The 26,054-nt window shown below is 46.7% G+C and overlaps 10 protein-coding genes across 10 annotated transcripts; 3 read left to right on the forward strand and 7 right to left on the reverse strand.

Moving 5' to 3' along the window:
- Nucleotides 1-1,563: 1,563 nt before the first annotated feature.
- On the reverse strand, nucleotides 1,564-2,719 carry EDB91DRAFT_1079628 (uncharacterized protein; the record flags this gene model as incomplete). Its single annotated transcript, XM_041315152.1, has 3 exons — nucleotides 1,564-1,917; nucleotides 1,973-2,342; nucleotides 2,439-2,719. 3 exons carry the CDS (start codon nucleotides 2,717-2,719, stop codon nucleotides 1,564-1,566), a joined length of 1,005 nt encoding a protein of 334 aa, XP_041180497.1.
- A 475-nt stretch (nucleotides 2,720-3,194) lies between these two features.
- EDB91DRAFT_51653 (uncharacterized protein) lies at nucleotides 3,195-3,692 on the forward strand (the record flags this gene model as incomplete). Its single annotated transcript, XM_041327546.1, has 2 exons — nucleotides 3,195-3,317; nucleotides 3,368-3,692. Coding segments are annotated over 2 exons (207 nt in total), but the record flags the coding sequence as incomplete, so codon positions are not given.
- An 872-nt stretch (nucleotides 3,693-4,564) lies between these two features.
- Nucleotides 4,565-5,850, reverse strand: EDB91DRAFT_1198466 (uncharacterized protein; the record flags this gene model as incomplete). Its single annotated transcript, XM_041320621.1, has 3 exons — nucleotides 5,738-5,850; nucleotides 5,656-5,682; nucleotides 4,565-5,606 (listed from the first exon to the last, which is right to left on the reverse strand). Coding segments are annotated over exons 1-3 (1,164 nt in total), but the record flags the coding sequence as incomplete, so codon positions are not given.
- Nucleotides 5,851-8,895: 3,045 nt separating this feature from the next.
- Nucleotides 8,896-10,400, reverse strand: EDB91DRAFT_51691 (uncharacterized protein). Its single transcript, XM_041327550.1, has 3 exons — nucleotides 10,266-10,400; nucleotides 9,162-10,213; nucleotides 8,896-9,099 (listed from the first exon to the last, which is right to left on the reverse strand). The coding sequence occupies exon 2, from the start codon at nucleotides 10,062-10,064 to the stop codon at nucleotides 9,180-9,182; it is 885 nt and encodes a 294-aa protein (XP_041180500.1). The 5' UTR covers nucleotides 10,065-10,213; nucleotides 10,266-10,400; the 3' UTR covers nucleotides 8,896-9,099; nucleotides 9,162-9,179.
- EDB91DRAFT_1079632 (uncharacterized protein) lies at nucleotides 10,303-10,882 on the forward strand (the record flags this gene model as incomplete). Its single annotated transcript, XM_041315153.1, has 2 exons — nucleotides 10,303-10,456; nucleotides 10,509-10,882. 2 exons carry the CDS (start codon nucleotides 10,303-10,305, stop codon nucleotides 10,880-10,882), a joined length of 528 nt encoding a protein of 175 aa, XP_041180501.1.
- A 732-nt stretch (nucleotides 10,883-11,614) lies between these two features.
- EDB91DRAFT_51716 (uncharacterized protein) lies at nucleotides 11,615-13,272 on the reverse strand. Its single transcript, XM_041327552.1, has 3 exons — nucleotides 13,144-13,272; nucleotides 13,062-13,088; nucleotides 11,615-13,005 (listed from the first exon to the last, which is right to left on the reverse strand). The coding sequence occupies exons 1-3, from the start codon at nucleotides 13,172-13,174 to the stop codon at nucleotides 11,732-11,734; spliced, it is 1,332 nt and encodes a 443-aa protein (XP_041180502.1). The 5' UTR covers nucleotides 13,175-13,272; the 3' UTR covers nucleotides 11,615-11,731.
- Nucleotides 13,273-14,030: 758 nt separating this feature from the next.
- On the forward strand, nucleotides 14,031-15,336 carry EDB91DRAFT_1334795 (uncharacterized protein). Its single transcript, XM_041325468.1, has 5 exons — nucleotides 14,031-14,488; nucleotides 14,543-14,615; nucleotides 14,669-14,709; nucleotides 14,772-14,894; nucleotides 14,949-15,336. The coding sequence occupies exons 1-5, from the start codon at nucleotides 14,193-14,195 to the stop codon at nucleotides 15,148-15,150; spliced, it is 735 nt and encodes a 244-aa protein (XP_041180503.1). The 5' UTR covers nucleotides 14,031-14,192; the 3' UTR covers nucleotides 15,151-15,336.
- A 557-nt stretch (nucleotides 15,337-15,893) lies between these two features.
- EDB91DRAFT_1048334 (uncharacterized protein) lies at nucleotides 15,894-16,181 on the reverse strand (the record flags this gene model as incomplete). Its single annotated transcript, XM_041313391.1, has 1 exon — nucleotides 15,894-16,181. A coding segment is annotated over one exon (288 nt), but the record flags the coding sequence as incomplete, so codon positions are not given.
- An 8,899-nt stretch (nucleotides 16,182-25,080) lies between these two features.
- EDB91DRAFT_1001010 (uncharacterized protein) lies at nucleotides 25,081-25,266 on the reverse strand (the record flags this gene model as incomplete). Its single annotated transcript, XM_041312237.1, has 1 exon — nucleotides 25,081-25,266. A coding segment is annotated over one exon (186 nt), but the record flags the coding sequence as incomplete, so codon positions are not given.
- A 96-nt stretch (nucleotides 25,267-25,362) lies between these two features.
- EDB91DRAFT_1026132 (uncharacterized protein) lies at nucleotides 25,363-25,809 on the reverse strand (the record flags this gene model as incomplete). The annotated part of the gene is made up of 1 exon (XM_041312637.1): nucleotides 25,363-25,809. A coding segment is annotated over one exon (447 nt), but the record flags the coding sequence as incomplete, so codon positions are not given.
- Nucleotides 25,810-26,054: the final 245 nt, after the last annotated feature.

Raw genomic sequence — 26,054 nt, forward strand, 5'->3', positions numbered from 1 at the left:
TAAGTAGAATAAGTGTGAAACAAAAAATGAAACAAAACAAATGGTATGATGACATTAGTAGTAGTAGAGGCACCACCGACAAGATGGCGACAACAAGACAGCGACAGCAACAAGACAGCGACAGCGTGGCAACAAGACAGCGACAGCGTGGCAACAAGAAAACAACCAAGGTACCAGCTACTAGTAGTAGTAGTCAGTTTCAAGATAGTAGTAGTAGATGATAACAAGAGCGAAGAACATTACCTCTAGAAAATGAGGGCTCGCTCATCCTCAGTTTCATCATCCACCTCCATCCATGTGCCACACCTCTTCATGGCAAGGTTCTGTGCGAGCTCCGAGTTTCAGTAAACGACCAAGTCTAGCAAGCAGCTGATAGACGTGATGTAAGACCTGGTCTGCATGCCCCAATTGGCATCTGAAAATGCCAATGGAACACTACTCTCTTTACCCGTCAACGGATTAATGTCCAGCTGTCATATACCTGATCTGACCGCTCCGATATTAATATCTGCTCCACTTTCCGACCACCTCTGCTCCATCCATCCTCCACTCCGTCCAATCACAGACCACATTCCGCTCCTACACTTCCGCTCGACCGCCCAACCAGTCCCCTTCCATAACATCTCCATTCAACTGGAACCTCTTTCCCCTTTTAGATATATACTTTCCCCTTCGGTACATAGACCCTTACTTCCGGATCACCAGTAATTCCTCTTGCTGCTCTATCACTGATCCGATGTGTACATATTGATATCTGCTCCGACTTATGTCTTTGCCTGTGTAAGTACTTACAAATTATATCCTTGGTACATAGCTTTACAACATAGTTATCCTGATCACTGCCTCATACTTAGAAGTATATAACATATCCTGTACTTAGATATTTTCCCCAGTCTTAATATTACTTGTCTTCTTGCAGTTTCTACTTGTGAGAATTCTCAGTAGGACCTTGCCTCCTCCAGACACAAGTTTCATCTTGTTGTCACCTCCGACCCTCCACTCCGACTTAGAGCTGTGCTCTAAGTCTCCTCCTTACCTCTCCACCCCTATCAAGTATTCCCCCTGCTCCTTTCCACCCTCCGCATTATCCTCTGCCCCCTCCGCTCTGCTCCTAGTCAGCCCACCACTAGTAGCTCTTACCTCCCGACCCTCAAAGCAGACCTAAGCGGTCCACTTGTCCTATCGTCGGACAACGTCGGACCCACTCCAAATTTGGGGCACATACTCGGCTAAGGGCGCAGTACAAGAGCTGAAGCCAAGCCCCGACCCCTCCACTTCTTGAGCCAGCATGGTACCTAACACCAGCGGGGTCTTGTTGTTACAGCCATTGCCAGCGGTGTCGATGTCACTCAGAAGCATCTGCCCATTGGCAAAAGTTTGATGGCACGTTCCATATAAAACACAGGGTAAGTCAGCTGTATGAGAAGGAAACAAATACATGCCGCTGCTGTAACGAGAGTGAGAGCACCCTTCGAGTGTCCCAGAAATGTGTTGTTCATTCCTTGCAGGTTGACAGCACCAGATGTGGCGCACTTGTGCTGCATGAGGACCTGCACAAGGAGGTCAGACTGGAATGATTTGGACATCTACAATTTCATCATCGGATGACAGCGACAATAAGTCGTCATCGCTCAGAAGAGGTGACAGTTTCCGCTTCTGGCTCGCAGCCAGCAACTCATAATCCACTGGGAAGGCAGAGTGGGAAGTGGGTTTTTGGGCAAGGGGTGGAGGTACAAGGTCGGAGTCATAATCTGCAGCCTGTAGCTCATGACTGGCATCAGAATCGGACTTATAGTCCCCTAGGAAGGCAAGCTGTGGAGGAGGGGTGATGTCGCCAATACCCGAATTCATGAAGATAATTTGGTTGTGGATGTTGCTGAGGACTTCTGCGTGCTTGGCATCCTCAATTGGATCAGGCTGCTCAGGTTCTGAGGTTGCACCACAAGGGAAAAAATTGTCAAGAGCTTTGGACGTGATCTGCAGTTTTGGTTGGAACTACATCAAATTTGAATATCCATATGATCAGACTCCCAGTTAAAGCCTTTTTGCCTGTGAAACCAGAAAGAGGTTTGGTGAACAGCTCCTCATCCTCGTCCTCATCAGCGTCAGACGCATACAGATTCAAGAAAGTAGACCCAGCATAAGGAATACTGATGGGTGTGGATGGGGGTGGAACATTGCTGCTGATAGTGCTCCCTCTTGTGAGCTTAGAGAAAGCAGAACCAGTACTAGTACTGCGTGAGTGCGTGGCAGCCTTGGACATGGAGGATGGCTTTGAGGCGATTGTGGGAACAGTTGATATCCACCCCAGGATATGTCCAGCAAATGAAATTTTTTTGGGACTTGCAGTATCAGAATTATTTATCGCGACATCGAAGAAAAAAAGGGCAGTTTCAGTCAAAAGGAGCTTCATAGTTAATGTTAAGACAAACACTTACATATCAATCTTCTGGACATCTGTGTCACGTGCCTTTGTTGATCCATTGATAATGACGCCAGCGTTTAATGCTTTGATCGCATCTCTCACCAGTGGTTTGGTGACCTTTTTTCTCTGGGGTTTTGCTGCTACCAGCTCCTCCTCCAAGTCTTCATCACTCACAGGATGTTCAACATTAGCACCAGCTGCTAACTGTCTGGCTCTACCCTTTTGACTTTTGCCTTTGGTGACAACAGGCTTATCAGCGGCGACAATTTCTGCTCCTGCTTGCCCACCATCCATACATCAGCAAAACCCTAATTGGATGTGCAGGGATGTCCCCATATGGACAGCACTGTGTAGTGCTGTGTAGTGCTGTGCAATGCTGTGCAATGCTGCCTATATGGGGACCTCAAATAATTGTTTTGCTGATGTAGTCAAGTCAGGGGTCTTCAAGGTTTTTGCAGCCTTCCCCACTGGGCGTGCACAAGGACACTTAGGCTTACACGCTGGTAGTTGTCGAGCACAGCGAGGAACTTAGTATTATTTCTCATTTGTAACTACTTAATTCAATTGTATACAATGTACTTTCACTTTTCTCGCTTTCACTACTTAACTGCTTGACTGCGCTTGTAAGTGCTTGTAAAAAAATAGTGACAAGTGACTAAGCGCAACTAATCAGCGGCATGTCAAAGATTTTCGTGACAAGTGACGAAAAAGCACATTAAGCATTGTGCAAATTTACTGGTGTTGTTGTTCCGTGAAATCTTGACTGATGAACACTCCTGATCAGATTACCTTTCACAGATATCAACATTCTGCTGTTCTTCAGTCTTTACTTTGGCTGGAAGTTTATGAAAGGGAAGAGATCTGGAAACCAGACAAAATGGACTTTGTGACAGTAAGTGTCCTGGCGGATATTCTTGGGCTCGATCTGATGCATCGTATTAGGGCATTCCCACCCCGGAGGAGACAGAAGGCCTGTACTACCCGCCTGTGGGTTTCTGGCAAAAAGTTGCTGCCACTTTGTTCTAGGTTATGGTTTGGCTTATTGTATACATCTGGTCACTGTATTTCCAGTTTCCGCTTTGGAAGCTGTAATTCCCTTTTCTTTTTAATGTTAAACAGTGGATGGTTTCGAATATTCGTTTACATATTTGTTGCGGTCATCAGATGTTGTCAAACACGAGACATAATGCAGTGATGCCCTCTGACATTTCAGTTTACTCTGCAATACGCTATGAGCAGTGAGATAGGGAGTACTTAGTACACAGGGCGCCAGTGCAGTACAGTGCACCGTCCTATGTAATAAGTCACTGCTCACTGTGAACAGTGGCGAGCACCCTGTAAGGATTACCAAACATTTATCGCCGGAACATGCCGATACTCCTCTCACCGCAACCACCACGTCAACGCCGGACCGTTTGTCAAGCACGATACCCGACCCCTTTTATTAGTAACTATTCTTTCATTCATATCGCTCGCTAAACCCTTCCTTTCATTACTGTTCCTCCATTCGTAACACCGCCGTCTTCACCCTGTCAACAACTCTTATATCATTCTCTCGCTACTCTATCAAATACAACGCCACTCCCTTCAGCTACCGCTTTCACCGACCGTACACCGAGCCCTTGCCTTTAACTATTCTAGGACGACCCTTCCTCATCCTACAGTATAAGTAGCCCATGTACATTCCTAATAAGAAGCAGAATAGAACAGTAGATCCCCCAGAAGAACGCCCCGAAGAACCCGTCTCATTATCTTCTCTTATCATCGCTATAATGCGGTCACTCTCGTTTACCGATTCACGATATCTCTCGCATCCGTCATCCCTCCTTTGAAGCTAACACTAACCATTATCATTCCTTCAGCGGTCTATCTACCCCCTTCGCACTCGCATTGCCTCTAGCTACGCGCGTTGTAGCTAACTTACAACACCGTGAACGATTCCATATTCTAACATCACTATCTTGAGTGAGGGGATGAGGGCAACATATTCTGCTCGCTGCTCCTCTGTCGTCCTCACTCGAGGGCCGAAAATCAGGGTCTCCAGGGTACAATTTGACTGCGACAAAAATGCCTTCAACCCCTCATGAGGCCACATTTCTACACCGCTAACTTCAAGTGTGCGCAGATTGGGGAGTGTTAGAACATTGAACAGGCCAAATAATGCGTTTATGGTTGAGTATTCAAAGGCGATGCGTAAGGATTGAAGTTTGGTGTGCGTGAATGGCTCAGGAGCATGTGCTTGGTCGAATGCCACGTGAACTTTCAACGAGGAGATGTTGGGACCTAGCTGGAGCAAGTGGAGGAATGCACTCGGTTCACATATCTCAATCTCGACATTTGTCAGGTGGGCCCATACGGGATTGACAGAGGATGTGACACCGGGGTTGAGGTACAACCCGGCTACCCTGAGACTGCGCATAGTGAATGGCAGTTGTGAGATAGATTGTGAAAAAGCTTCATCGATACTAGATTGTGTATCATGTGTCATGTCAAGATCCTCGATGACTATGGTCAGGTCCTGAAGTGCTGTGAGGTCTTCCAACAAAACATCAGGCTCGTCCGCGTCTGGGAAGATATGGATATAGAGACACGATATTTGGTCGACGTAAGGCTGAAGAAGGCTTCGTAGCTTGGTCGAGTCATCTGCGTCGCATTTAAGAACTAGCGATAATGGAAGACCTCGTGACCGCTTGAGCCATGAGTGACAGCAGAAGGCTTGCCCCTCCCAATGGTCTCTGGAGACGATTGGCACATGAAGGTTGCACCACAAACTGGGTGTGTCCACAGCAATCTCCCTCCATCGTCGGCATACCGCAGTCAACATCATGGGAGCTTCTAGCTGCGATGGCAGCTGGATTTCATCGAGTGCCGGAATTTTTGGGAGACAAAGATGAAAAATCTGGGATAGGACTTCAGTTGGCAAGCGCCAGAGAGTCGATCCAAGTCTCTTGTGCAAATTCATGGACTGGGTGATCTTGTCGTTCTTTTCGACGAGTTGCTGGCGAAGATTGTCGATACTGTGCATGACTGTTTCTAGGCCTGAGATCTCGTCCAAAACTGCATTCCGTTGCTGTTGGCGTTCAGTAATGATGGCGCTGATGGTCTGATCTTTGGACTCGGTGCCAAAGTAGTTCGTGTTGGGGAAACTAGCTCGGGAGTACGGGGTTTCGAGGTCTGGAATCTGGTCATCATCAATCAAATGACATTCCAATATATTGGTATATACATACGGTCACCACATGCATTGAACGTGCGAGCTGAAGTGAGGGAATATTATTATATATACACGGACGCGAATACCTATGCACTTACGATGATTTGCAGTTCGTCGATGATATTCCATACCTGGGAGAGATTGACATTTGACTCGGCTGTATGCATGTTAGTTGCTAACGCGAGGGACGACATTATTTTTGAGCTTGAAGATGAGATGAATTTTTGGAGGTTTGAATCTGATCCATATCTGATCAAGGTAAACCGCCGTAACAGCGCCGCAACTAGTTACATAATAGATTTTCTATACACTGGTAAAAACCCGTACACAATTTATCTCACAGGTCATACATAGGTATGCCATCGTATCGTGAAACAGAGTTCTGATAATATGCTATTAAGATCTTGTTACTTGTGCTCCCTGCGAGTCTGGTTTATCGTGGCGGATATACCAGTACAAATCCGTTATCCTTAACCTGCAATTACGAAGATGAAGACGAGAGGGCTCCCGCAAGAGACGACTACGACCCATCGGTCGTCGTTGAAGCAATTTACCTGTGTTAGCATCCCAGACAGCCGGTTCCCGCCTGTGGCAATCATGGTGAGTAGTTGAACGCGGACACCCACCCCAGTACCGGTTCAAGGAATTTCTCCCCCCTTCCATATATCGACAAACTTGGCATCAAAAAAAAATCAGAGTTGTGCTTCACCTCCACCTTGATAACCTCCTTCAGACCGCTAATAGTTTCCGTCCTGTCAATCTCGACTTGAAAAGATATAGCGTGGGTTAGCGCCCACGACCCAATAATCGAGCATGAGTAGTGTCATGATGAGATCTGAGAACGTCCAGAGCTGTTGGTAGTCCCAACCTCCTGAGTAAAAGCATGTAAGTTGTAAGCCCGTTAGCTTACCTGAGTTTCCACTGATCATGAAGGATCGACCGTATTCGGAATTTCATACGCGTCAATCTCAACCACTTTCCCTTGATACTCTCTGCACGTTCTACATAGCGTTCAGCAAAGCCACGACTATTTGGATTTGCGGGACACAGTGCTGGGTGCATGGTATGGGGCGAGATAATGTCTCCTGGTGTCAAACCTCTGCCTCCCGATGGAGCGGCGGTGTGGCAAGAGTAGTATTACAAGTAAAACTTCCCTCTGCAGATTAGCTTGTCTAACCGTTGAAGGTTTGCGTTCGAGCCACGGGTCGGTTCGTTTCGAATTCTAAATTCAGCAGGAAAGCCTCTCCAAAAGTGAATGGACGATGTGGTGGATATCGGTAAAACAAAAAGAAACACCAAACGCAAAGCGAAGTAGTATAGTTGTCGGGCCTCATCAGACAGTCACGAGGGCTTATATCTCCTTGCAGGTTTGGCCTTTCCAGGAGCGAGGGGTTAAATCCAGGAGGACAATGATATCCTGGCTTCAATCAGTACAGTTTAAATGAGAAACTTGAACTACGACTCACTTTCAGACGTATCGTAAGCTAAACCGAGGACAGGATCTCCGAGGCTACTTAATCATGTCTCGGTTACACGGCGTTCATGTTGCAATATTTCGGGTCCATGTCTAAGGATCAGTACCAACGTCAATTTCCCTCTCTTGCTGTGACAATTGCAGCCCTTCTGGTGCGAAGGACTCGGTACTTAGATATGGCTGTGGTGGTGATGTTGGTTGGTTCGGTTCAGACGAGTGATGACACCTCTCAACCAAGGGCCACGTAAGGGGGTCTGACATGATTGACCTGTAAAATATGGATCTGAAGTGAGTCGAATGACCAGACAGTCAGGACGTAACTCGTTAGAAGTTTGAACACTTGCAAATTGGTACTTGCAAGTTGGTGCTAGCAATAAATTCTGATTATCACTGGCATCATTACCAACAGTCTATACCATGATAAAACATCAGTGATAATCAGAATCTGGCTGTAAGCGTATAACTTGAACTGATGAATCGAGTTGAACCGTCAGCCTTGCAGTAGTTGAATCGGGAACGGGGCGCTTTTCCGAAATTCCCACAGCGCTCATGCATCAGGCGCCCATAGGCCATAGCGCTTAACTGCAGCATCACCTTCGAGTTACCCAACGTTCAGAGTCCTACACATGCCCCACACCACTAGCATCCACCCACAAATTTCCATAACCACCATAACCACCGCCCCCAACACCACACCCGCCCAGCACCACCAAAACCAGCCTTCCGACGCATCCAACCCCAACCTAAACTTGCGGTGTAGGCGCAGAAAACTGCCATCATCCAGCATCCGAGTCTGAAGCGGAATCTGAGTGAGATAGCTCAGAGAACGTTTCTGACGAGAGCGTCGGTGATGCCCACAACAATGAGGACGATACGGATGAGGATGCGGACGCGCCTCGGGTGGTAAAGTGGGTGGACGCAGAAGATGAAGATACTGAAGCTCTAGCAGAAGAAGAAACGGATACAGATAAAGACGATGATGTTGATGTCATTCCATCCGCAAAACCTTCCCGAGAACTGGTTTGCTCTCCTTTTCTTCGTCGATGATGCAGGTATACTAACTCATGCGTTTTCCACAAGCGGTCTCTCGAGGACAGTATGTGTTCGATCCTCACATCCGAGCTCGTCTCAGAGGAACTGAATTATCCTCGTGTCTAGATCTATCATCTCTACCCCTAGGAATGCTCCGCAAAGCCCAGCACACCCTCTCTCAAACTCGCGCTCTCACTAATTCAGAATCCGAGTCCCTGTCTGACACACCAGAAGATGCATATTCAAGCGAAGGAGGACAAACGCAATCAACCACCAGCAAAGGCAAATCCAAAGAAACCCCAGAAATCGAAAACGCTCCAGAACAGGCAAAGACCTCGTCAAAAGATCATGCGAACACCTGTCAATATGTTCAACCAAACCCAACCCCTCACCTGCCCACCACTCATCAACATCCCACCCCAAACCCACTGAAATAACCTCCAAACGATCCGTCAGCAGGCAAAGAACAGTGACAGACTCCCAAACACCCGTACGTCCCACCCACCACGCACGCAGTAACTCACCCATGATCCAGCAACATCTCGATTCAGCCGAGAAATAGGAATTACTGATGAACACCCATTATGAGGAGATCGCACCGAGCGGGGGAAACCGCGCAGTAAAGAAAGCCATAAAACACAAGCAAAAGAGAAGCAGTCTAAAAGAGTCGATCGTGTCCGTTTCCTGCGAGTGGGGAAAGTACTAGTTCTGGGGGACAGAAGCCTCCCCGCACGATTTGCTTTGAATGGAGAAAGCAATCCCAATCCCCAAAAACGCAGGAAAGTCGTCTAACATCCAATCGAATCAAATCAAAAAGTACATGTCATTGTCAATCCTCGATTACCCTGGCATAAACGCGAACGGGGGTATGCTATTGTAAAGGTAATATGACAACTGCTTGTTTTCATCAGCTTCGTCGGGGTTCATGTATGAAAGTCAAAAAAGTCCAAATGCCTAGAGAATCAAAAGTGAAAAACGAGAACAACGATGATGATGATGATGAGTGGTAGGGGTACAACAACAAATCGAATCAGCTATGCATTCGAAAAGATCGAAGACGAAAAATCTTCCTGCTCGTACAAGGGAAGATACACGCCTAGATGGACATGCGCCAACCGCGACAGTCGCTCTGATAGCAACCGGATCTCATCAGTAAGAGGCTCCATACCCGACGCCAACGTAGAAGGCGGAGGCGTAAGCGTATCGAAAGACTTGCCGAGGCTCATGACCGAGTCTCGAGATGGAAAAGTGAGAGCGACGACCTGATTTAAAACGACGTCGCGGATCCTATTGTGCAGCATTTTGCTCAGCGGCGAGTTTGGACGCATGTTCGGGTCTGACCAACGTTCGGCTAGTTTGAGCATGCGCTCCTCTGGTGCGGAAGCTAGGGACTGCGATACCCCATCAAGCCGTGTGGACGTTCGAGCCTCTTTTGCGCGCATGGCAATCTGCAAAACGATGTCCTGTCTGATCTTGGCCCATTTCTCGTTGTCAGGGTCGAACCCTTGATTAAAACAATGGCCGAGATGGGAGGAAGAGATGTCTCTTATTTCCTTCTTGAGCGATGCGAGTTGGGGTTCGCTGACTTTAAAGGTTGGATCGCAAGGGTCTGAGAACACGAGTTGGCGGAATAGAAGAAGGAACATATAGATAGCAGTGGCGTCCGCAGCTTCTCCAGAGAGAGCGAGAAGACGAGCGCCGTCAAGGTAAGTTGTTTCGGGGTATAAAGGGAGATATGGTATGTTAGATTTCGTCACGCGTGGTAGGGATGAAGCGTGAGATGGGCCGCAAGGTGGATCAAAAACGAGGTCCGTGAGAGCCTTCAGCACGCTCAGATAAATTTGTTGCGTTTGGGGAAGTTGACGATAAATTATGGAGCTGGAAGGAAGAGACGGATGGGGAATGGTATGGGAGGACATGAGGTGGTGGGGTACTGTTTGTATCCATTTCCGGGTGAGGTCTAGTGAGGCACCTGCCCCCTTTCGGTCATTGAAGGCCTTGAGCTCATACTGGCCCGCGGTTTCTATGAGGAAAGGGCGGAGGGTTTATAATTGGGGTTTGCAATATCCTAAAGTAGAAAAGACATGAGAGTACGGTTAGGACGATTGGGAGTGACTTGCCAGTTTCATGAGTTCCAAGATATCTAGGCACACGCGAATGGCCTTGACCGCGTCCGCTTTACTGCTACTGCATCCAGGGGCGCAAGCCTTGGCTGCTTCGACCATGGCGTCGACGGCGCGATCGCGCATGGGGGCACAATGGCTTTTGAGGGTTTGGCCGACGTCGATAAAAAGACCTGAAGGATCGAAGAGTTCGTGGCGTAGCTCTTGCTGTATCAGTTCCGGATCAAATAGAGATCTAAGATGAGCGGCTTGAGCAGCGTGTTGCTCGATTGAGTCTGGAGAGTGGCAGGATTGGCGTATGTGCCAGGGATATTGGTAAGTGGCTGGATGACAAACAGAAAAACTTCCAGGAGTTCTGTGAGGAGGGGACGGATACGAGAGGGCATGCGAAGGGTGAGAGCACGGCGAGCGGAGTATCAAGTAAGGCTGGGTACTTCAGGCATGGGGCCCTTGGAGCAGACGCAGAGAAGGTCGTGGGGCTTCCATTGAAGGTCAAAGGAAACGCAGGTGCAGCCTGTTTCGAATTCTTGTGCCACGATGCGCCAATATTTGTCAGAAAGATCGCGTTTCTGTCGACTAGAGGTGGGACGAAACTGGAGACCAGCGTCGAATAGCAGATCATGTCCTAGCGAAACTATAAGATATTAGAAGATAAATTGAAATAAATACTGACGAAGTTGTGGATTACGAAGGATAGATCGAGCTCTTTGAGGGTATGGCGATCGATAAGGGGGATATGAGGTGATGAAAGGTCTACGGGGGAGTGTATGGGTGGGGGTGAGTTGTTGATGGTCGATCGTGATGAACGTCATGGAGTGAGGGGAAGGAACGGAAGTAGGTATGAGCAATCTTGAAGATCGGCTCGCCATCAGTCTCGATCACTCCGGAGGAGGTGATGATCCAAATACGAGATTCGTGAGCGGTTTCCAATGTCCATTGATCGTGATTTTAGTAGATGCTGCACAGTGACCGAACCCAGCAAAACCTGTAATACTTATCATTTTCTTTGTTGACGCCGACAGTACTTTGATTACATAACACCTCTGTAGCTGAATGTGAAAAATGAAATGAACCTTACAACGGCAAACATATGGGGTGTGATTTACCTTCATTTTGGTATCACAGGAAATCGAACTAGAGGGCTCCTGGCCAATCTCGCACAGTAACGCGACAGGGACCAAACTATAAACTGCCTGGTTTGGCTGATTTCGATGGTCTAATTTAGCGACCCATTGAAAGGGACAGAGATCTGGAAACCAGACGAAATGGACTTTGTGACAGTAAGTGTCCAATATTCGTTTACATATTTGTTGCGGTCATCAGATGTTGTCAATCACGAAACATAATGCAATAATGCCCTCTGACATTTCAGTTTACTCTGCAATACGCTATGAGCAGTGAGATAGGGAGTACTTAGTACGCAGGGCGCCAGTGCAGTACAGTGCACCGTCCTATGTAATAAGTCACTGCTCACTGCTAACAGCGGTGAGCACACCGTCAACATATTTCAACATCACTATCTCGAGTGAGGGGATGAGGGCAACATATTCCGCTCGCTGCTCTTCTGTCGTCTTCACTCGAGGGCAGAAAATCAGGGTCTCCAGTGTACAATTTGACCGCGACAAAAATGCCTTCAACGACTCATGAGGCCACATTTCTACACCGTTAACTTGAAGTATGCGCAGATTGGGGAGTGTTAGAACATTGAGCAGGCGAGATAATATGTTTCTGGCTGAGTGTCCAAAGCCGATGCGTAAGGATTGAAGTTTGGTGTGCGTGAATGGCTCAAAGACCCCTGCTTCGTCGGATTCCACGTAAACCTTCAACGAGGAGATGTTGGGACCTAGCTGGAGCAAGTGGGGGAAGTCACTCGGTTCATGTATCTCAATCTCGACATCTGTCAGGTGGGCCCATACGGGATTGACAGAGGATATGACATCGAGGTCGAGGTACAACCCGATTATCCTGAGACTGCGCAGAGTGAATGGCAGTTGTGAGATAGATTGTGAAAAATCTTCATCGATAGATTGCATATCATATACCAGGTCACGATCCTCAACGACTATGGTCAGGTCCTGAAGTGCTGTGAGGTCTTCCAACAAAACATCAGGTTCGTCCGCGTCTCGGAAGGTATGGATATGGATATGGAGAGACGATATTTGGTCGACGTAAGGCTGAAGAAGGCCTCGTAGCTTGGTCGAGTCATCTGCGTCGCATTTAAGAGATAGCGATAATGGAAGACCTCGTGACCGCTTGAGCCATGAGTGACAGCAGAAGGCTTGCCCCTCCCAATGGTCTCTGGAGACGATTGGCACATGAATTTTGCACCACAAACTGGGTGTGTCCACAGCAACCTCCCTCCATCGTCGGCATACCGCAGTCAACATTACGGGAGCTTCTAATTGTGATGGCAGCTGGATTTCATTGAATGCTGGAATTGTTGGGAGACAATGATGAAAAATCTGGGATAGGACTTCAGTTGGCAAGCGCCAGAGAGTCGATACAAGTCTCTTGTGCAAATTCATGGACTGGGTGATCTTGTCCTTCTTTTCGACGAGTTGCTGGCGAAGATTGTCGATACTGTGCATGACTGTTTCTAGGCCTGAGATCTCGTCCAAAACTGCATTCCGTTGCTGTTGGCGTTCAGTAATGATGGCGCTGATGGTCTGATCTTTGGACTCGGTGCCAAAGTAGTTCGTGTTGGGGACACTAGCTCGGGAGTACGGGGTTTCGAGGTCTGGAATCTGGTCATCATCAATCAAATGTCATTCTAATATATTGGTATATACATACGGTCACCACATGCATTGAACGTGCGAGCTGAAGTGAGGGAATATTATTATATATACACGGACGCGAATACCTATGCACTTACGATGATTTGCAGTTCGCCGATGATATTCCATACCTGGGAGAGACTGTCATTTGACTCGGCGGTGTGTATGTTAGTTGCCAACGCGAGGGACGACATTATTCTTGAGCTTGAGGATGAGATGAAGGTTTGAAGGTTTGAATCTGATCCATATCTGATCGAGGTAAACCGCCGTATCAGCGCCGCAACTAGTTACATGATAGAATTTCTATACACTGGTAAAAACCCGTACACAATTTATCTCATAGGTCATAGGTATGCCATCGTATCGTGAAACAGAGTTCTGATAATATGCTCTTAAGATCTTGTTACTTGTACTCCCTGCGAGTCTGGTTTATCATGACGGATATACCAGTACATGACCAAATCCGTTGTCCTTAACCTGCAATTATGAAGATAAAGACGAGAAGGCTCCCGCAAGAAAGGACTACGACCGATGGCCCATCGGTCGTCGTTGAAGCAGCTTACCTGTGTTAGCATCCCAGACAGCCGGTTCCCGCCTGTGGCAATCATGGTGAGTAGCAAAACGCGGACATCCACCCCAGTACCTTGATTGGTTCAAGGAATTTCTCCCCCCTTCCATATATCGAGAGACTTGGTATCAAAAGGATCAGAGCCGTGTTTCACCTCCACCTTGATAACCTCCTTCAGATCACTAATAGTTTCCGTCCTGTCAATCTCGACTTGAAAAGATATGATATGGGTTAGCGCCCGCGACCCAACAATTGAGCGTGAGTAGTGTCATGATGAGATCTGAGAACGTCCAGAGCTATTTGTAGTCCCAACCTCGAGTAAAAGCATGTAAAGTTGTAAGCCCGTTAGCTTACCTGAGTTCCCATAATCAGCATAAATACAGTCCGCGATAATGAAGCGTGAGCGCTAGCTTTCATCATCACTGCCTTTTGGCGTACTAAACGGTTAAGGGACGACAGTCTTAACTACTTACATAAGTAAAGAGTTTTTGACGGCGGGGGCAGTGCGCCGCCGCGCTGCCGCGCGTGCGCGTCACTGCATCTACTGATTCCGCGCCGTTCTCCTTCTTCTGCAACACCATGTCAACAAGCAAGACTGCTCTCATTCTCGGTGCAACAGGCGCAACCGGCAGAAATCTCCTTCGTGAGCTTCTCACAAGCAACCAGTGGTCTAAAGTTGGCGAATATGGTCGACGAGTAACACCAGAAGCCGACCTTCCTTCGAATAGGGGCAAGCTGGAACAGAAAACCATCGACTTTGAAAACTTGGATGCAGCGGGGCTAAAGGACGGAAGGTGGGATGTCGTGTTCGTAACCCTTGGGACGACTCGCGCGAAGGCTGGGAGCGCAGAGATGTTTGAGAAGATCGACAGAGAGTGAGTAGAGTTTCTTGTGGTCTTCGAAACCATCTTATGCATGCGTGAACGCAGGCATGTGGTGAGCGCCTGCAAGGCCGCAAAATCAGATGATCCGACACATCAACAGCGGGTCGTGTATCTCTCTGTGGGTTCATTTCGAACCTGTGTTGCACGCTATGTGAATTGACGCGAATATAGTCTTCGGCTGCTAATTCTTCGTCTCCCTTCCTGTATACGAGGTGCGCAAACATCACTATGTTTCACCCTTTCTCAAATCCCTCCCTGACTTCCTTTCCTTCAGATCAAAAGGTCTCACTGAACTAGGCATAGCACGCATTGGGTATGCGGACACCATCGTCTTCCGCCCAGGTTTGTTCAAAGGAGCACAGCGCGAAGATAAAAGGCTCGCAGAGATCATTCTTGGGTATGCTTTCCCCTCTTCTAAAAACTTTTTCAATGTTGATTTGACACATTCAAGTTACGTGACCGGCGCCGCATCGTATTTTACGTCCAGTGTGGAGATTCAGGTTAGCGTTCTCGCTAAAGGTATTATGAAAGCAGGCATTTTGGGTTCATCTGGTCTACCCGCCACTGTGGGTGCCACTAAAGCAGGACAGGAAGGAGCGTGGTTTACTCTGATAGGGAACAAGGGTGCGATTATTCTGGGGGAGGATAAGTGATTCAATTTCAAATCTCACCTAAGTGACACCATTAAACCTTATAATTAGTAATTATGTCAGGTACCTGTCCTGGTTACTAAATAATAAGCCCTAGTAATATCCCACCACACCAGTGAATACTATCACTTGATCTGGAATGCACAATGCACTCCAGAACTCACCACTACATAGTGATGTGCGAGCCAGGCTCTGGGGATCAGAGGTAGAGTGAGGTAGGGCTAAATAAGTAAGACTAGTCTCAGTCTCTGGAATAGAACTGGCATTGACGAAATGTGTACCTAAATAAGTAAGACTACTACATTTCGTTAACTTTGGTTAACATAACTGTAAGGTATAGAAACTCATGTCTCAGTCTCTGGAATAGAACTGAGACACTCATTTGTGGTTACGCTAAACTTTATACTGTAAGTGATTCTCTTATCTAGAATATTAGAATGAAACAAAGATTATCTGTAGCTTCAGGGCTGATGTCACTCATCCTTTGTTCCTGGTCCGTGCCCCTGCGCTCAGACCTTCTACTTGTTGTGCTTGGACCTTCTACTCATCATCATGTGCCTGCTCTTCAGTCGTTTTGGATTCCAACACAGACATGGGCCAGGGCTTGAGTGGGCATGGGCTTCGTGAAATTATGGCTCAGCCCCGACATTGGGCTTGGGCTGGGCTGGGCTGGGCTGAAGCCTGGGCCTGAAGTTGTAAATGGTCCATACTAATATTTGTAAAACATGTATAATGAAGTATATAGCTTAATTTTGAACAATTTCGACACTTTCTTCACTCAACTCATCTGCCCCCCCATCAAGAACCTTGTCTTCATCATCTGCAGGATCTTCAGTTAATGATGATGGTCCTGACTCACAAAAAACCAGGTCGCAATGGAGAAGACATTTCATAACTTGCAATGCCACAATGACATCCCCCTTGAGATGGTTATGGCACTTTGTAATTGTTAATGCTGCTGATGAAAATCCTTGCTCACTTGAGACAGATGAGGCCATGATTGCTAAGAAGTCACAAGCGATTGCTGTCCAGACTGGCCCATACCTAGTTGCATTCAACTTCCAATAAATTCAATATTGTTGTCCAGTAATTGAATCAGGATTTAAGAATGACTTACTCCCCACCACTGTACAATTGTCTGGTTGTCGGTGAGCTGGTCAAATGTGTTAACATACAGTGGCTCAAAAAACTGTCCGCATGTTTTCACATTTTTCACTATCTATGATATTGTGTGAGAATGTACAAACACATCAAGGACATGCTGGTACCATATTGTAGTACTACTTCAGGGCTTCCAATTGAGCCCTATGGCGTGGGAATTGGTCGAGATATGGTGGAGATATGAGGCTTACAAAATGATGACTCATGCGGACAGTTTTTTGACTCAAGTATTTTACAGTGATAATCAGGTATTCTAGTACATTGTGTGACCTCCCTTGGCTTTAATTACTGCCTCTATCCTTCTAGGCATACTCTCAATCAATTTCTGGCAATATTCTGCTGTAATCCTTGCCCATTCCACTGCTACTCTCTCCCATAGCTCCTATACTCCTTTAGGGGGGGTTTCATAGGCTTGAAGCATCTTCTTGAGTATTCCCCAGAGATGTTCAATGACATTGACATCATGGGACTGTGCTGGTCAGTCAAGAACATTGATATTATGTTCTTTAAACCATTGTCTGGCTCTCCTAGATGTGTGCTTGGGATCATTATCCTGTTGGAAAATGATGTCTTCTTCATCAATCCCTGAGTCAGCTATGCTAGGCAGCAAGTGGTCATTTAGAATGTCCACATACTGCTCAGCATCCATCCTCCCCTCAACTTCAGCGGGCATACCCACACCATTCCATCTCATACAGCCCCATACCATTAGAGAACCTCCTCCAAATCTGACAGCCTCACTAACCTCTCTGTCTGTTAGAAAATCCCTCTTCTTTTTCCATACATATACCTTCCCATCTGACCCAATCCTATTGATTTTTGTCTCATCTGAACATATAACATGCTTCCAGTCCTCTACAGTCCAGTTTTGATGGGCCAAGCCAAAGGTAGTCTTTTCAGCCTATGTTTAATAGAGATAAGAGGCATTTCTTCTTTGTTACTGCCTTGAGATGAGCTGCCTTGAGAACATTCCTCACAGTTTGTGAAGAGACAGTGGTGGTGATGGTGGAATTGGTATAATGGGTGGCTTGGAGGGCATTATTAGCCTTTCCTATAGTGATATGTTGGATGATAGCCCCCTTATTAGCAGAGGTGGACGTCCTCCACAAGAGTTTTCCTTGTCCAGGTGGCTTTCTTTGATACACTTGGCTGCAGTAGACTTGCATACTTCAGTTCTAGAGGAAATTTGATGAGCAGAGAGGCCAGCATAGGACAAAGAGAAGATATTATCCCTTTGAGTAGAGGAGACGGCTTTCATGGTAATTATGACCATGACACATGAGACATTCTGGTTTATATAGTTAGATATAGTTTTAAGAGTATGCCTAGAAGGATAGAGGCAGTAATTAAAGCCAAGGGAGGTCACACAATGTACTAGAATACCTGATTATCACTGTAAAATACTTGAGTCAAAAAACTGTCCGCATGAGTCATCATTTTGTAAGCCTCATATCTCCACCATATCTCGACCAATTCCCACGCCATAGGGCTCAATTGGAAGCCCTGAAGTAGTACTACAATATGGTACCAGCATGTCCTTGATGTGTCTGTATATTCTCACACAATATCATAGATAGTGAAAAATGTGAAAACATGTGGACAGTTTTTTGAGCCACTGTAATAGTTAAAGTCTTGAAGCCAAGGTTTTCATGGATCGACCAATGCTGCCATTGTGGATGGAGCCAGAAGATCACCGTCATCATCATCTTCGTCACTAAGTTCCTGCAGAAGCCATGTAACATTGATGCCAGATCTGCGACCTTGTTTTACAGGAGCAATGTATCCAGTGTCGCTGTGACAACTAGGATAGTTCTTCCTTAGTGATCCAATAAAGGATGATAAAGACTAAGGCATATCGCAAGTTTCAGCTAGTCGGATGTCATGGTCCGCTAGATCAAGGGTTCAGGCTAGTCAAGTGTCAAGGGCTCACTAGATCAGATATCAAGGCTAGTCTGCTGAGAGGCAGCTAGATTGGTGAACTCGAGTTATCAGGGAGAACCTAGTAGATTCAAGTTAAGGAATACAAGTACAGGGGGTGTGGTATATATAGGTAGCAAGAAAGTGGTTTAGGGCCGGTCTGTAGGTAGATGACCCTATCATGAAAGGTAAGCGAGAATGGAAAGATAGTGTCAACCAATCAGAAAAGGAGACAAGAAGTGGTACAATGTTGGATCGACCAATCAGGGACTAGTATGAGTAATCATCTGTGTAAGCATAATGAGTAAGCATATGAGTAAGTGTTCATGTGTTGGATGTATTGATAAGCAGTCATGAGACCCAATGAATAAGTAAGAAAAGAAAGAGAAAAGAAAATATAGTGCCATTGTAACATTACCCCCTTTGTATTGTTGAAGTCACCAACTGCAACCTAGTCAAGCCTTGCATTGTTGAGGTAGATGGGGTCTATGTTGATGTTGTTGTAAGAGAGTAAGTCCTCTTCTTGTGCTGCATCCTCTTGTGCCTCCCACTTGGCTAGATGGGTGTAAAATCCTTTAGTGTTGCTAGTCATCCCTTGGAATGCACTAATGGTTTCTCCTTGTAGAGAAGGACAGTATTGGGAGAGGTGTCCTGGTGAAAGGTTCCTGCAGATTCTGCACCAGTAAAAGGGGCAGTTTTGATGACGGTGCCTGAGTTCTTTGCATGTGCGACAAATGATATTGTGGAAGGGAGGACTAGGGGTCTCTTCCTTAGGAACAGGGGTTGGTGATGGAGGGGTCATTGGAAGAACTGCAGGGGTTGCTGTTGGAGGGGTACAGATTTCTGGCTGTGAGCAATGGTCTTTGTGGTATCAAGGGGTAGGATGAGTAAGACCGATGGTCATGATGGTTGTTTGCTTGGCAGGGTGTTTCTGTCCAGTGCTCATCTTAGTGGCTTTACGAGGGGATGGTTCTTCTATAGGGGATGGAGTGGTTGGTGGTAAGACTGGGAGGATGTGAGGAGAAGGTGGAGTGTTTGTGGTGGTGGCAAGGCATTCAGTGACAGTGTGGATTGCAACTGCTACATCATCTCTGAAAGTCTTAGGGAAGAGAATCTGGATGGTGTTCCTAATCTTTCAGTTGAGGTAGTGGAGGCGAGTAGTGGTGTCAACATTTGTGACATTGGGGATGATGTCTTCTTCTATGGAATGGGTATCACGGAACATGGAAAGGAGGTACATAGAGATATGGTCATTTCCGTTGATAAAGATCTTTTCAAGTTCAAGCGTGTGTTGGAGGCTGACGAGGGTGGCATCAAAGAACGTGGAGAGGAGCTGGAGGAAGTAGACATGATGCTTTAGTGATTTTCTGGGATGAGGATTTGGGAGAGTTTGAGCCACTTCTTATAGGTTTTCAGGACTTTAGGGGCGTTTTCTAAGGCATCTTCTGGAAGCCATGTGTTGTCTGCGGATGAGTAACCTTTCCATGACATGAGGTAGTGGTGTCTCCCTTTTTGTCCTTTGTGAGCCAGGATGGTGTCCACTTCATATTCTTCTTCACTGTTAATTATGTCAGGTTGTTAGAGACCGTGCTCGGACAGAGAAGCAGAGGGGTCAGGGCTTGGCTTCAGCTCTTGTACTGTGCCCTTAGCCGAGTATGTGCCCCAAATTTGGAGTGGGTCCAACAATGTCCAACAATAGGACAGGCAGACTGCTTTGGTCTGCTTTGTGGGTCGGGAGGTAAATGCTACTAGTGGCAATCTGACTAGAAGTGGAGTGGGGAAGCAGGGGAAGTGTGTTGGGATGGAGAGGAGTAAGGGAATTGGGTTTGGTTGGGTAGTGTTAGGTACTGTGCTGGGCTCAAGAAGCGGAGGGGTTGGGGCTTGGCTTCAGCTCTTGCACTGCGCCCTTAGCTGAGTACATGCCCCAAATTTGGAGCGGGTATGATGTTATCCAATGATAGGACGAGTGGACCACTTTGGTCTGCTTTGAGGGTCGGGAGGTAATTGCTACTAGCAGTGGGCCGACTAGGAATGGAGCGGAGAAGGCAGAGGATAGTGCAGAGGGTGGATAGGAGCAAAGGGGGATTATTGATAGAGGAGGAGAAGTAAGGGGGAAGACTTAGAGCACAGCTCTGAGTCGGGGCGGAAAGTCAGAGGTGACAACAAGATGAAACTTGTGTCCGGAGGAGGCAAGGTCCTACTGAGAATTCTCACAAGTAGAAACTGCAAGAAGACAAGTAATATTAAGACTGAGGAAAATATCCAAGTACAGGATATGTTATATACTTCTAAGTGTGAGGCAGTGATTAGGAGAACTATGTTGTAAAGCTATGTACCAAGGATATAATTTGTAAGTACTTACACAGGCGAAGACATAAGTTGGAGTAGATATCAATATGTACGCGTCGGATCAGTGATCGAGTGGTAAGAAGAGTTACCAGTGATCCGGAAGTAAGGGTCTATGTACTGAAGGGGAAAGTATGTGTCTAAAAGGGGAAAGAGGTTCCAGTTGAATGGAGACATTATAGAAGGGGACTGGTTGGGTGGTTGAACAGAAGCGTAGGAGCAGATGTGGACGATGATTGGATGAAGTGGAGGATGGATGGAGTGGAGGTGGTTGGAAAGTGGAGCGGATATTGATACCGGAGTGGTCAGATCAGGTATATGACAGGTAGGAGAAGTAAGAGCAAATACTTAGAGCGCGGCTCTAAGTCGGAGTGGAGGGTTGGAGGTGACAACAAGGTAAACTTGTGTCTGGAGAGGGAGCAAAGTCCTACAGAGAATTCCCACTAGTAGAGACTGCGGGAAGACAAGTAATATTAAGACTGAGGAGTAGCTAAGTACATAGTATGTTTTTATATACTTCTATGTAGGAGGCAGTGACTAGTAGTCCTTGGTATGAGGCTATGTACTGAGTATACAATTTGTAAGTGAACACAGGTGAAAAACATAAGTCGGAGCGGATATCAATATGTACATGTCGGATCAGTTAGTCGAGTGGTTATGGAAAGTACCAGTGATCCGGGAAGTAAGTACTATGTGTCAATGAAGAAAGTATATACCTAAATGGGGAAAGGGAATCCAGTGGAGTGGAAACGATGCAGAAGGTAACCAATGAGGCAGTTGAGCGGAACCATAGGAGCAGATGTGGGAGCCAACTGGGTTGGGCAGAGGGCGGACGGAGTGGAGGTGGTAGGAAAGTGGGGAAAGTATGAGGTCAGGTGGTGTGGGTACAACAAGTGCAGCAGCGATAAATTGATCTACTACACAGTTTGGTCTTTGCTGCCTGCTGCCTCACTTGAGAACAAGTGCATTCGACCCTTAAGGGGATTGCTACTGGGGAGTACTAGTCTCTGTCTAAACAACCCTAATCAACCCTACCACAGGTAGGATGAGGATCCGCAAAAATGCAGAACAAGCAGAACAAGCAGAACTCAAGCGGAACAGGCGGAACAAGTGGAACCCAAGCAGAACTCAAGTGGAATGGAAAGGAATGAAATGGAACTTGAACAGATAAAGTGTGGAACGTACTGATTCGTCGGAACTCGCAGGTCAAGTCGAAGGAAGTATATCACAAGGTTAGATTGATAGTGGGCATAAGTCAAAGCGGTCCTCTAGTAAGGTGAAGGAAAAGTGGGAAGGTAAAAGATGGGGTTCAATAAAAAACACCCAAGCCCTGAGTACCACTACTTAAAGGGAAGATTATTTTCAAGGAACACTGAGATACAGGTAGTAAGTTCTCAGGAAGCAGAAGTGAAGGCAGGCAGTGCACAAGGGCGCAATACTCTGGAATAGGGGTCTGTGCCATAAGGGCATGTGTCAGTGTGATCTGGATAATGTTAGAAGCAGCGGGAACAGAGATACAGCATACCAATGGACCTGGAAGGACAGGAACAGGACATGCGAAGGTCGTCCGACAATGTGTGGGAATATCGGATAGTGCAGGCGGGTTCCAAAGGATGTGTGGGAATGCAGAACCCATCAGATGATGTGCAGGAAACGTGGAACATGCGGAATATGTGGAACTGATGTGAGACAATGCGGAAAGGATGGGGTTTTATGCCTACAGTGGGGGAATTCCCCACAGCAGAGCAGATATTAATGTTGTTGGAGTGGTTGGATCAGGTATATGACACAGGTGGTGGTTCAGGGAAAGTTTGGACCATGGATTTCAGTTTCCCAATAGGACAATAACTCAGAAGCATGGAATGTGGGGTGAACCTTCCATTGTTCTGGAAGATGGAGTTTGAAAGTGATAGGGGAAAGGACTGGCGGTGATAGGGAAGGGGCCATATCGCTTCGGAGCAAGCTTCTTTGATGGTAGATGAGTCATGAGGTGTGCAGTGGAGAGCCAAACCTTATCCCCAATTTTCCAGGGTTCATACTTCTTTCCATGAGAGTGTTCTGCCATTCATTGTCTGGCAATATTATGGCATGTGAGGGCTTCTTCTCGGATCTTTTGCAGATAAGTGATTCATTCTTCTGATGCAGGGATGTTGGTTGGAGGGAAGGCATGAGGAATTCCTCAGGGTTCATATCCCATCATGAGGAAGAAAGGGGAAGCATTGCATGCATCGTGTTTTTGGTGATTATGAACTGAATTCTGCCATGGGAAGATGCTTTACCTCAGTCAGTGGGTGCTGAGTGACAATAGATGCAAAGGTAAGTTTCAAGTTCTTGGTTTAGTCATTCAGTCTGTCCATCAGTCCTGGGGATGATAGGACAGTAGAAAGGGCTACTTCATAATCAAGAAGTCTTCCAAGCTCTTTAGAGAACTTTGATGCAAATTGTGAATTGTGGGCTGTGATCAGAGATAAGTTTGTCATGTAGGCCAAATCAGAGGAAGACTTTCTTGAAGAAAAGTTGGGTGACTCCTTCAGAAGTGATGGTTTTCTTGCAAGGAGAGAGAATTACCCCCTTTGTAAGACCATGGTCTACCATGACCATGATAGAATCAAAATCATAGGAGACAGGGAGGTCAGTGATAAGATTGATGGAGATCTGGGAGAATGGTCGCATGGCAGAGGAGGGAATTGGTGTCAGGGGTGGTGTAATCAGGTGTGTATCAGATTTCATCTACTGGCATATAGCACAGCCTTTGACATATTTTTGGATAAAGGAGCCCATCTGGGGCCACCAGTAGTCACATTTGATGAGTTCTTCAGTTTTGAAGCGACCTGGGTGCCCTGCAGTGGGCTGATCATGGTGAAGGGAAAGGATACAGGAGCGGAGGTGGGGAGGTACACAAGCACGGTTCTTGTATCGTAATATGTTATTATTGAAAGACCAATCAGAAAGGGAAGAAGTCATAGGAGGAAGACAGAGGCCATCTAGAGCCTTGCTGGCAGCTAATACGATTGTATCAGAGATAGGATTGGGAGAACAGATGGCATTTTCAAAGTCAGTATCTAAAAGGCAAACAAAAAGAGAATTGGGGAGAAGAGTGATGTCTGTATTATCAAGAGAATCGGGAAGGTGATCTGGTTGGCATGAAAGAGCATCTGGGGCGGCTATTTTGCTTCCAGGGACATGGTCAAATTCTAGGTCAAATTCAGAAAGTGTCAGTTGCCATCTGGCTTGTCTACAGGTAAGTTTCTGAGAAAAACAGAAATAAAGGAGATTCTTGTGATCAGTGAAAATAATGACAGGGTGTGGGTTCCCTTCAAGGTAGTGGTGCCAGTTCTTCAGGGCATAGATGACAGCAAGGAGTTCCCTATCATAGATCTGGTAGTTTTGTTCTGCAGGGTTGAAGGATTGGGAAAGATACCCACATGGGTGGTATACTCCGTTTTCATCAGTTTGGAGAAGTACTGCGCCAGTGGCAACAAGGGAGGCATCAGTGGCAAGGGCAAATTGCCGAGTCGGATCAGGGTTTTGAAGAACAGGGGTAGAAAGGAAGAATTCTTTGAGTTTGTTGAAGGCAGTCATTGCAGGGGGGTGCCCATTCGAATGTGGAAGTCTTCTTTGTCAGGTCTACAAGGGGTCTAGCAATGTTGGAGTAGTGGGAGATGAAATGACAATAGAAGTTACAGAAGCCGAGGAATGATCGGACATCCTTTACGTTCTTCGGTACAGACCATTCTTCAATCCCTTTTAGTTTGGCAGGATCCATCACTATCTGTCCTGGAACAAATGATCATTCCAAGATAGTCAACTTCTTGTACATCAAAAAGGCACTTCTCTGGTTTTAGGAAGAGTTTCTCATTCCTTAGGATTTCCAGGATCCTACGGGTTCACTTCTGATATTCTTCAAGGGAGTCCGAGAAGATAAGGATGTCGTCCATGTAGATTACCAACCATCCTCATTGAGTTCTTGTTGGAAGGTACGATTCATGTATGCTTGAAATGTGGCTGGGGAGTTGCAAAGCCCAAAGAACATAACATTTGGTTCATAGAGACTGAATTCTGTTGTGAACGCAGCTTTCCAACAATCTTCTGGGTGAATCAGGATGTTGTTGTATCTGGAGTGAACATCCATCTTGGTGAAGTACTTTGCATTTTGGAGTTTGGCAATAAGCAGAGGAATCAAGGGGAGAGGGTAGGTGTTTTGTATTGTCCATTCATTGATGTATTGATAGTCTTGGCAGGGTTGGAGGGATCTGTCTTTCTTTCCCACAAATCCAACTTCGACTTACTGCTTGACGAATCAACTGAATGCGAGGCATGTAGGTTGGGCTGAGTCCGAGCGTTAGCTCGGGCTGGACGCTGAGAGAATAAGCCGCTCACCCTGCTGCTAACGAGCTCACAACTGCGGCTGAACTCAGCGGCTAAACCCAACCGAGTGAGCTAGCTATTGACAGTTTGTACCATCTCCGTTAAGCCACCGAGATGTTGAGTTGCTATTTGTTCAAAGGTTCTGATGTAAGTCTTGTATGCCAACGACTTCCATCGGCTGGCGATCCGAACTATCTCTGGGTCTACCTTGTTGGCCAGGTAGAATGATGCTCTGCCAATTCTGAATGAGTGCCCAAACGTTGTCCCCCAGTTCCAGGTGGACAGGATATTGTTTACCGTCTCGATTGCCCGGGCTTTGACCATTGGTCAAACGCACCCTTTGCTGTCCCTCCACGAAAATAGCGGGTCATCTGGTAGCACAGGAACCACACTCGCTAAGTTCCGTAGTGCTTGGATTGGGCAGAGTTCTCCTTGCTCCACTATGAATACTGATTGAGTTTCTCCTGACTTTGCCGTCTTGGCTTGTGGTAGGTCAAGTCTGGCGTATGGTTTTCTGGCTAGGTCGACACCGAAATGAACATCCTTTTGCGTGATATGTTTCAATTTGTCGAAACTGGTGCGTGACTTGACAGCGACTTCACTGAACCGCATCATTCCAAAGAATGCGCAGCTCAACATCGCCCAGATGCACGCATCGAATGGCTGGTCTATCTGTAGAGTGGCTTTGATGGCCAATACCATGCGGATGGTAATTGGGGGCCTGACTGGTTTGTGGCATGTCCCCTGTAGGTTTTCCATTCCTCGGAGTGACCAGTTTATGCACGTGAAATGATCTGGCGTTAGCGAGGGTTGCCATCCTTGTGCTATATGCCATGTGCGGACTGCAGATAGGTATTTTCTTGCTACTGACACTGGTTCAAAGGGGACCGCTTCAGCCGACGATGACCTTAGGAACGAATCAGCTATGGATGGGTCGGATATGGCCCAGAGAGTGAACAAGTGTAATAACTTGAATGATGCTGGCAGATGGTTCATTTCCAGGACGGAGAAGATGTCACAGAAGATGTGGAACTTTTGCAGGCCTGATCTGTAACTCTCCATCTCTTGAAGGGAGGCCTGGTTGGATATATTGGCGAGGAAGTGGATTAAGGGAT

The sequence above is a fragment of the Suillus paluster genome (genome assembly GCF_016628075.1).
Source record: "Suillus paluster strain FC165 chromosome Unknown EDB91scaffold_10, whole genome shotgun sequence".
Taxonomy (NCBI): Eukaryota; Fungi; Basidiomycota; class Agaricomycetes; order Boletales; family Suillaceae; genus Suillus; species Suillus paluster.

Bases quoted from the DNA above. Each gene is read 5' to 3' on its own strand.
- EDB91DRAFT_51691 (XM_041327550.1), bottom strand. From the start codon at position 10,064: ATGTCCTCCCATACCATTCCCCATCCGTCTCTTCCTTCCAGCTCCATA.
- EDB91DRAFT_51716 (XM_041327552.1), bottom strand. From the start codon at position 13,174: ATGGAATATCATCGGCGAACTGCAAATCATC. The intron at 13,089-13,143 runs GTAAGTGCATAG...CCCTCACTTCAG, and splicing joins TCGGCGAACTGCAAATCATC to CTCGCACGTTCAATGCATGT. The intron at 13,006-13,061 runs GTATGTATATAC...ACCAGATTCCAG, and splicing joins GTTCAATGCATGTGGTGACC to ACCTCGAAACCCCGTACTCC.
- EDB91DRAFT_1334795 (XM_041325468.1), top strand. From the start codon at position 14,193: ATGTCAACAAGCAAGACTGCTCTCATTCTCGGTGCAACAGGCGCAACC. The intron at 14,489-14,542 runs GTGAGTAGAGTT...GCGTGAACGCAG, and splicing joins TTTGAGAAGATCGACAGAGA to GCATGTGGTGAGCGCCTGCA. The intron at 14,616-14,668 runs GTGGGTTCATTT...ACGCGAATATAG, and splicing joins AGCGGGTCGTGTATCTCTCT to TCTTCGGCTGCTAATTCTTC.